At 45.8% G+C, this 10249-nt stretch overlaps 1 protein-coding gene across 1 annotated transcript; it reads right to left on the bottom strand.

The window, feature by feature from the left end:
• Positions 1-6715: 6715 nt before the first annotated feature.
• On the bottom strand, positions 6716-9883 carry LOC143040172 (ADP-ribosylation factor-like protein 4C). Its single transcript, XM_076210842.1, has one exon. It carries the CDS (start codon positions 9508-9510, stop codon positions 8896-8898), a length of 615 nt encoding a protein of 204 aa, XP_076066957.1. The 5' UTR covers positions 9511-9883; the 3' UTR covers positions 6716-8895.
• Between the last annotated feature and the right edge of the window lie 366 nt (positions 9884-10249).

The following is a 10249-nucleotide window of genomic DNA, read 5'->3' as shown; positions in this document are numbered from 1 at the left end:
TCATCATGGGTCGTAAACCTTTCAACCCGTGACCCTGATTTATATATTTGATTCAGGCTGACGCCAGGCGTTTTAGTAGACAGAGGAGGGAACTCACACACACACATGCGCACATACACACATGGGCATATATGAGCTCAGAGCTCTCATCCGGAAGTGAGCTGTCTTTCGCGAGTCCAACACGTGATCCAAGACCATGGCGAATCACATACACAGTCGCACACAGTAAAAAAGATGTGAGAGTGGGATGGGAGAAGGACCCCGCGAGCACAGCCGACGCTCCCCCCCTCCCCCCCCTTTCGAGTCTGAGACTTTAATTATCCGCTTCCTAACCTCGACGCGGCCTCTCGACCTCCACTCTCCACCCCCCCACCACCGCCCCCTACCCCAGACCTTAAGAGGAGGAGGAAGAATGAGAACATAAGGAGGAGGAATAAGAACAGGAGGAGGAGGAAGAAGTGGCGGAGGAATAATCAGTACAGGAAGAGGAGGAGGAGGAGAATTGATGGTTTCGGACAAAAATAGTGGAAAAGGAGGAGGAGGAGGAGGAAGAGGGAGAGTGAAAGAGATGTAGGAGGACGTTGATAAGGAAGGAGAAAGGGAGGAAAGGGACAGAGAAAAGGAGGACAAAGAAGAGGAGGACAAACATTGAGAAGAATAAAAGGAGGAAGAAATGGAAAAAAAAGTAAGGAAGACTGAGACGGAGAAGAAAAAGAAGAAGAGAAGACACAGATTGAGATCGTAAAGACAATAAAGAGCGAAAAAAAAAGACGAAGAGAAGATACAGAAGTCCAAAGATAAAGAAATAAAATGAAGAAATGAGAATTCGAAATAAAAAGAAAAGGAAAAAATCATGGAAGAAAAGGAGCTGTAGGACAAACGAGAGAGAAGAGGAGGAGGAGGAGGAAGAGGTCAAGGAGAGGGAGGAGGAGGAGGAGAAGGAGACAAGGGCGAAGAAGAATAGAAAGCGATGAAGAACTTGAAAGAAGTGGAGGAGGAAGAGGAGGAGGACAGGAGGGGAGGTGAGGAGAGAAGAGAGAGGAAAGAACGAAATGGAAGGAGAGAGGAAGAAAATTGAGAAAAAGTAAATTATTCGGAATAGAGATAGAGGGAGAAGTACAATAGAAGCAGGAAGTGAATTAGGAAGATGGAGGAGGTGGGGGTGGAAGGGAAGAGGTCTACATAAGAGAGGAAGCGAAGTGGCACACAGGCCTTACGGTCCTGACAAGGCAATCATCTCAAAAAAAAAAAAAAAAAAAAAAAAAAAATGTAGCAACATACTTGCTGGTAGAGAAGTAAAGGTGTTGGGAGTTCACAAGCGTTGGAGAAGATGTTGTGTTGAAGATTGGGGGAGAACCAGGGTGTTGGAGAGGGCAGAGGAGGGCAATGGATAAGTGAGAAGCCTACGCCAGGAGGCGCTAAGCAGCTGCGAGCGCTTAAGGGTCTGTTGGGGGAGGGTAACCAACAGTCACGGCTGGGAATTGGAGAGGAGCGCGGGATTCGAACCCACAAATGAGCGATAGAATGGGTATCGAGTTTCCATTTGTCCTGAAAGTGAGTCTATTTGTTTATTTGTTTTTTCTCGACTGAATAAAATCGCCTGGCGACAGCCCGACCAAAGTGTAGAAAAATCTTCAGCACCTTTCACCAGATCATTTCCCAGAAAAGGGCAATTTTTTTCTTCTGGGAAGCATTGCCCTTTCTCTTGGGGTCATACAGGAGAGCGCTGGCCACTAGGAGGCTCTGGAACTCTTTCTTAGGACAGTTATGTTCTTCGTTGTGTAGACAAATATCCCTAGAGATTAATATATATATATATATATATGTGTGTATATATATATATTTTTGTATATATAATATATATATATATAATATATATATATATATTATATATATATTATATATCATGTACATATTGTATTTTTTTTTCTCGAAAACGTACCTTTTGTATTCGGAATGCTGTATAACTGGAATTTTTTCGTTTCGGATATTGACTTCTTTTCTTTGTGTGTGTGTGTGTGTGTGTGTGTGTGTGTGTGTGATATCCAGTACAGAGAACCTGTCAGGAGAGAGAGAGAGAGAGAGAGAGAGAGAGATAGAGCGAGAGAGAGAGAGAGAGTTTCTAAGTCAAGAAAGACGACACCGACAGGGGATTAACGATAACAGCGTAGGGACAAGTGCACAACCCGCACGGAGCGGGGGACCCTCAGCGGTGACGTCACAAAAGATAGCGAGACTGATTCATGTGGAAGACTTTGAATGGAACGGAGGGTGCGGGTGGAAGGAGGAGGGGAGGGGGAGGGAAGGAGACCTGCCCGGTCGGTCGGTCGGTCGGGTGGAGGGGAGGGGAGGGGGAGGGGGAGGGGTGGGTTGCCAGTTTCCGTTTCGTTGAGTGAGGCGGGAGTGATAAAAGAGAGGAGAGAGAGAGAGGGAGGAAAAAGAGAGAGAAAAGGAGAAAGAGAGAGAGAGAGGGAGGAAAAAGAGAGAGAGAGAGAGAGAGATATAGAGGGGGAGGAAAGAGAAAGATAGGGAGAGAGGAAAAAGAGAGAGAGAGAGAGAAAGGAGGGAGGAAAGAGAGAGAGAGAGAGTGGAGGGGGGCAGGAAAGAGAGAGAGACAAAGAGACATAGAAAGCGAGAGAGAGAGAGAGAGAGAAAAGACGAGTCTACAGTTTCGACTCTCACATTTAGCGTCCTTGTATCAGACCCGTACATACTTGATATGTTTTATTCTGGCTAACTCCTGGCGATGTTCAGCTCTCGGCTTTATCGCCGTTGACATCCTGTTGAAGGCAAAGAAGGGAAAGAAAAGAGAAGGCAAAAACAAAAGGAAAGCAAAAAAAAAAAGAAAAAAAAAAGAGAGAAAGAAATAAAAGAGAAAAGAGAGATCAAAAAGAGAAGGCAAAACGACCGTTACAAGACCTTCGACTGGTCAGGTGACCTGATCACACGGCCCCATGACGTTACAGGTCAGGTCACGTGACTGGCCGCGGCGTCTCTTGACTGAAGGATTGACTGACAGTGTTGTTGACCTCTTGGAAACTTCTTTTGAGCCGGCTGGAAACGTTGTGACACAAATAATGGGAATCACGCACCCTCTTGCTTTCATTTTATTCTTATTTTTCCTTCTATTTCTTCTTCTTTTCCTCCTCCTCCTCCTCCTCCTCCTCCATCTTGAGTTTCTTTTTCTTTTCCTCCTCCTTCATCTTCAATTTCTTCTTCTTTTCCTCCTCCTCTTCCTCCTCCATCTTCTATTTCTTCTTCTTTTCCTCCTCCTCCTCCATCTTCAGTTTCTACTTTTCCTCCTCATCCATCTTCTATTTCTTCTTCTTTTCCTCCTCCTCCTCCTCTATCTTCTTTATCTTCTTCTTTTCCTCCTCCTCCTCCTCTTCATCCTCTCCTCCTCCATCTTCAATTTCTACTTCTTTTCCTCATCCTGCTCCATCTTCTATTTCTTCTTTTCCTCCTCCTCCTCCATCTTCTATTTCTACTTCTTTTCCTCCTCATCCATCTTCTTCTTTTTTTCTTCTTTTACTCCTCCTCTTTTTTATTATCCTCTTCCTTTCTTTTTCTTATTCTTTTCCTCCTCCTCCTCCTTCTTCTATTTCTTCTTCTTTTGCTCCTCCTCCATCTGCTTTTTTATTTATATTTTCCTCCTCCTCCATCTTCTTTTTTCTTCTTCTTTTCCTCCTCCATATTTTCTTCTTCTTTTCCTCCTCCACATTTTCTTCTTTTCCTCCTCCTCCTCCACCATCTTTTTCTTCTTGTTTTCCTCCTCCTTTCTTCTTTTCCTCCTCTTTTTTCTTTTTTCCTCGTCCTCCATATTCTTTTTCTCCTTTTTTTCCTCCATCTTCTTTTCCTCCACCTCCTCCTCCTCCTCCTCTTCCATATTTCTCCAAATACGATCAGCCGTGTCCCGCAAAGCGAGGCGACAGGACGTGGGAGAGGAGCGTCCTCACCTCTTTTCATCCGTCCCCACCCCACGCGCCTCTTTCACATATTTCTTACAAAGATAGAAACAAAGAGGAAATAGAAAAAATATAAATATTTTTTTGGATGTTCTCTCACACCATGCACCGGTCGAAAAAAATATATATATTCTTTTTTTGTCTCTTATCAGAGACGAAGTGTGTTTTTTGTCGACATTTTTTTTTTTTCGGATGTTTCGAATTTATGATTCACGTTAGTGTTATCACGTTGTTTTTATACGGTTGGATAGTTGTTTTTTTATCCAATAATATATTTAGTTACACTTTAAACACACTATCGCAGAAATAATATCAGAAGTACAGGAGATCCGTATATTTCGACTACAGAAAGAGGACTTTACAGGTTCCCATATTTAGTTACATTTATGATGAAACTTGGAATGGTATGGTTCCTGTTCGGTGTTTTAATTTTGTTACATTTACATTTATTGTTACATTTATTTATTGTTACATTTACGTTTATAGTTACATTTATGATAAAACTTGGAATGGTATGATTCCTGTTCGGTGTTTTAATTTGTTGCAGAAATTCGACGTTCCCAGGAAGGAGAAAATTCTGCTGAAGCACAGTCGGTAAATTGTCTTAATGTCATCAGTTATGATATGGTGTTTATAAGTGAAGAGCGTCGTCTTTCGTTATTGTTGTGGGTGCCGTCAGGCGATTTTATTCAAACAAGGGACACCCCCATTTTTTTCCTTATCGTTGGATGAGGTTTCAGAACTATAGATTGATTCGTCAGAAGCAGTTGATTTTAACGAATTCTGACCCTAGCTCTCCGGGCTCAGAGGGCAAAGGTGACGGTTTCGGAAGCAGCTGAGCTCTTGATGAGAGAGAGGTGGGGGAGAGAAGGGGGGAGGGGGAGAAAGAGAAGGAGGTGAGGGAGAGAGAGAGAGAGAGAGAGAGAGAGAAAAGGAGGTGAGGGAGAGAGAGAGAGAGAAGGAGATGAGGGAGAGAGAGGAGGTGAGGGAGAGAGAGAGAGAGAGAGAGAAGGAGGTGAGAGAAAGAGAGAAGGAAAGAGAGAGTGAGAAAAAGTCTTGAGTCTTGCTTATCCTGACGAGTATCGTATAGAGTGCTGTAGTTAGCCAGACGTCCGCCAGGGGGCCGAGCGTCGCGTCACACGGGGAAGGAAGTCGCGTCTCCGCCGCCGTCGCCGTCGCCCGGGGCAGCAAGCAGAGGTTTCACGTAAACAAAGCGGACCAGGTGGTGCTGGATGGATGGGAGGCTAACTAGCTCCGTGGGACCTCAGCAGGGGTCCAATTGTGCTCAGTTTTATTTCTTTATTATTATAATTTTGGAATGGTTTTGCGCCAATAGATTAAACTTAAGAGACGTCCCAATGAGAATGTGTGTGTGTGTGTATATGTGTGTGTGTGTGTGTGTGTGTTTGTTCGTGTGTGTGTGTGCGTGTGTGTGTATACTCCTAAATACTGTCGGGGACTTTATGTATCTGCTGTGTCGGTCACTTAGCATTTGCTGTAAAGGTCACTTGACTTATGACGCACCCCTACTCTATTAAAGAAATAATAAATAAATAATGAATAAATCCTGCCCTAGTCGAGACGAACAGGGAGGCGGGAGTGAGGGAGTACTACTATAGAAATTTGGCGCCAATATTCGCCGTTAATTGTTTCTCGACGAATACAATTGCTAAACTTGTGTTCATCCAACCTTGTCCAGACGGGAGCAAAACAGAGCAGAGAGAGGTAGAGGGCTGAGAAGAGAGTGGAGAGAGAGAGAGAGGGAGAATATAGGAGATCGATGAGAGGAAGTGTAGGGAGAAGAGAAACTAGAATAGGGAGTGTACTGGGAGTGAGGGCTGGTGAGATAGACAGGTGAGGGAGTTGGGAGGGAGTACAAGGGGAGGGAACGGACCCACAGCCTTAGAGATGATTACCATATTTGGAAGTTGTTTTGCCAAGACGTGCCAAGGAAGTTTGCGTCTGATGCAAGGAACCTGTTTTTTCTTCTTTTTTTCGGGCGTCAGGACGTCTGATTGGATTTACTGGATATTGTTATTGTATCTAAATTCATCTGTTTATTAAAAAAATAAAATAAAGTAAATAATTCCGTGGTTCTCAATATTTTCCTCTCAGTTTCCCCTTCATGAATTCTTAAGTCGTGCGACTCCTCCATGTGTCATAATTATCTTCTGCCAGGAAAGTGTGACACAAGATTTTCTATATTTAGGTTCCTCACATTATATAGAAATGCATCATTCGTAACAGCAGGGTATGGTCACCCCCCCCCTTCCCAGTCTAGATTGTCATGGCTCCTTGGTTGAGAATCACTAGTTCTAATGTGATCTCTTGTACAGGCTCTCCCGACACTGTAATGCCACAGTGTCAAGCTTATTTCGACACCAGGTCCTTCTGTGTCATCATATCCTCTTGCAGTCTCAATTTTTTTTTTTTTTTTTTTTCTTGGTGGTCATGGAATTAGGTTCCAAATTACAAAGTACTTTGGTGCTCAGTATAGATTTGATTCAGGTCATTATGTAGATAAACTAGCGACCCCCTTCTTGAACAAGACCGGGGTCACGGTCGATTTGAGGACCTTAATGAGAAAATGTCTTTATACAGCAAAAACTATACAATGCACCACAGTACTTTGCTTCTTGAAATTGTAGACTACAATAGACAGTGATGTAGTTCAACTTCATAAAATGACCTAAGAAATGTATTTTCTTTTTTGTGCCAATAGATTTAGGATTCAAAACGAAACAATCTGATTGAATTGTTGTATGAAAATATATTCAACAAATTTACAATATAATAATAATTTATGTACAATATACAGCATCACTTTAATGCGTGTTTCATAGGAACAAGAAATACATTATATATTATTTACATAAAAAAATCATAAATCCTCACATACTTAAAGCTTGATCAGCAATGAGGTCAGCCGCAAGGTCATGACCTGACCTGCCGCCGCCATTCATCGCATGGTAGGTCACCAACTCCAACCAGGTCAATTCTTTGGCACACAGGACCGAAAACGAGGTCATTTGACGGACGCCCTAGGGTCACCCACAACCGAATTGGGTCACAACATGACGTCAGCTTCGAATGACGTCATACATATTACGCTTTCGTGAGGTGACCTAGGACGACCCAAGACGACCAAGTCCTCATGGACTCCGCCGAGGAGAACAAATTGAGCTTCAGACACAAAACTACACATAATAAAGCATATAAAGCTCTTGAAGACACGCACTAGTGGGCTACCCCAAACTCTCGTGTGTCAGTACTCGACCGTACTTAACAAGTGACTGTCGCAGTGCGGGTGTTGACATTAATACTGGGAAGGAGGGGGGGGGTTACTAAAGGTGACAGTATCCGGGTAACCCTTCAGCGCATGCGCACAGAAGCGGGGGACCCACAGGGGGGGGGGGGTAGAGGCCGGCACCTCTATTCCCGGCCTATGGTTTCACATCCGCTTCCACCGTAGGACTGAAGATGATCGGACTGTGTGTGTGTGAGGGGGGGGGAAACGTTTGTGTGTCTAAACGTGCTTAACGTCTTAGTTTAAAACGTTCCGAAGTGAAATAATGGTGGCGGCACACTTGGCATTTCTCGCTAGCATGCTACTTGCTTTTGCTACTTCGTTTGAGTAGAAACTACTTTGGTTACAAGATTCTACACATTAAGAACATTTCGACAATGTGTCTAACATTCGTATTCTAGGTTTAAATCTTAGTTCGTCAGCTTATATATGACGCTAGAGTAATTTGACATTTAGAAATCTGAAAAACAAAAGATCAAAATTCAAATCAAACGAAATAACAAAAACAAGTACCATGCTAGCGCAGTGTGCCCCCACCTTATGACAAAACGTTAGAATTTATATAATTACGTGTCAGAACTTACGTAACGTTTCGAGTTAAAACGTTCGAAGCGGTTGACAAAACGTTCGAACGTGTCCGAACGAGAGAAGGAAACAAACGCATTTATGGCACTGAACTGGCCCTAACCGGCCAACGGGATTGTTACGCTATGTCTCTGTCCATGGAGACCCTTTGGTCCATAGGTGGTTCTTCGCGACAAGACAAATTCTCATTTGTTACAAAAAAAAAAAAAAAAAAAAAATCGTGACGTCACTCCAAATACAGCCAATCAGACGACGTCTCCAGCGCGGGAGATGAGCGATGGTGGGTGACAACTTGTTTCACGGGTGGGGAGTCATCTCCAACACAGGGAGAAGAATGACGAGGGTGAAAGAATCTCCAGCGAAGAATGGGAGAAGTCTCCTCCAACATGACCTTACCCCGGAGACTTTGTGGGAGACTTTCCAGTGACCCACCCAGGTCACGTGACCCCCCAGGGCAGGTCAACAGCCGTGACCTTGATTGGTGGAGACTTGGTCGATGAGGTTATCACAGGTGACAGAGGACCTCCTTCACCGACGCCGTCAGGAGATTAGGCAACCCTTGCGAGGACCTGGGGGACTCTCTCCCACGTGGGCAGCACACCCCTGGCGAGCTAACTTCCCCCAGGGGTAAACCAAAAACTGGTTGATAGGTTGTACCCCCCCGAGGGTTGGGGGGGCGCACGAACCCCCCCCCCCCCCCGGGGTTCAATTCAGGGGTTCTGTTCTTCAAGATGCCAGATGAAAGTAGATTCATTCACTCCTACGGGGTATCCTGCTGGGGTCCTACTTCCCTGGGGGAATGGTCTAGTTCTTGACTTCCAATGGGGTAGGAACACCCTGGGTGAGATACGACCTGTTCCTCTCTTCGGACCTGACCCCTGAGGTAAAGGGTGGGTATCCATCCCTTGGGCACGTCCTCCTCCTACGGGGGAAGGAATCCCCCCCTGAGGCTTAGGTAGGCTGATTCACTTCCAAGGGGACGCACATACTGGGAGACCCTGCGCGCGCGCAGGACTTCGGCGTCGTTGTTGAGGTTCTTCACTTCTTCGCCTTGGCTTGTTTGCGCGCCTTGACCACGAGGGTGTGTAGGGTGGCCATGGCCTCGTCCAGCCCTTCGCCGGTCACGGCACAGGCGGGCATGACTGCCCACGGCTGCGACTCCTGCAGTTCGGGCAGCCCAAGGGCCTTGGCAAGTCCGTTGACGTCCCGCGCTCCTGGGAGGTCCTGCTTGTTGGCCAGGACGAGGAGCGGAGGTCGATGTTTGTTGAGGGCGACACACTGAGCGTTCTGTTGCTTCGTCAGGCGTTGGAGTTCGACACGAGCCTCCTCCAGGCGTTCGCTGGAACTGGAGGAGTCGACGACGAAGATGAGGGCGTCTGTGGCGCGCGTGTAGGACCTCCACAGGGGGCGAACTCGTTCAGCGCCTCCGACGTCCCAGGCCAGCCACTGGGCACCTCCGGCCCTGACCTTTTCGCAATTGAACCCGACTGTAGGAACGGCGTTCACGTACTGCCCGTACTTGAGCCTCAGGAGCGCCGTCGTCTTCCCCGAGGAGTCTAGTCCGACTAAGACCACATGGGCCGGAGTGTGGACTAAGGCCACAAGGCCCCACACCAACGAGTGTGCCACTTCGACCACGCGATGAACGCCCATCCTGCACAACAACCGGGCCACTTCTTCGGTCGCTGATGCAAGGTCCTCCTCGAGAAGATCGCCTTCGGACACTGGTAACTACTCGACCACCAACGCAAGGCCTTCTCGATCACTAGTCCTTGGCTAAACATGCACTGGTCTCGATACAGGTAGTCACTTCAGTCTATCTCTTCGTAAAACTAGAGAGGAGATGCGGGTTAGACACTCGTGGTATAATTTGTAACTTTCGCCTTGAAATAATACTTCAGGAGAAAGACACACACTCGACTGTTGAATCAGAAAGTCCTTGGCCAACACTCCAGTGAGGAGTGCTCCGTGAATATCGTGTAGACCTTTACCCTGCTAAGGTCTCGTCTCTACTGAGCTCCACTCGTGATGCGTTGGGGTATATGGACGCGCGTGAGTCGAAAGTTGCCAGCTAGTGAATATTTACTCTATTTACCCTCGACGTCTCTGATACTATTTTTACTAATTTACCACTTTTGCCATACAATTACGGCAGTTACAGAACTATACGTCAGTTAAGCATATTCAAGGATTGTATTTGATGTGGAATTATGCGAGATTAAGTTTTGTTTTATTATGGTAAACGGCGTAATTTGGCGGTAGATTTTGCGTTCAAATTCTCCCAGACGTTGCCATTCGATATTTGCTTCAATGCGTTCCGACTCACGTTAAATATAAATTCTTCCATGCGTAGGTCATCTTGAACACAAGTCGCCTTGCCATAGACTTCTAC

This window comes from Oratosquilla oratoria, chromosome 2 (genome assembly GCF_046742065.1).
Source record: "Oratosquilla oratoria isolate Oo_2021 chromosome 2, ASM4674206v1, whole genome shotgun sequence".
Taxonomy (NCBI): domain Eukaryota; kingdom Metazoa; phylum Arthropoda; class Malacostraca; order Stomatopoda; family Squillidae; genus Oratosquilla; species Oratosquilla oratoria.
This window is presented reverse-complemented; position numbering and strand designations above follow the sequence as displayed.

Coding starts and splice junctions, on each gene's coding strand:
- LOC143040172 (XM_076210842.1), bottom strand. CDS start 9,510: ATGGGCGTTCATCGCGTGGTCGAAGTGGCACACTCGTTGGTGTGGGGC.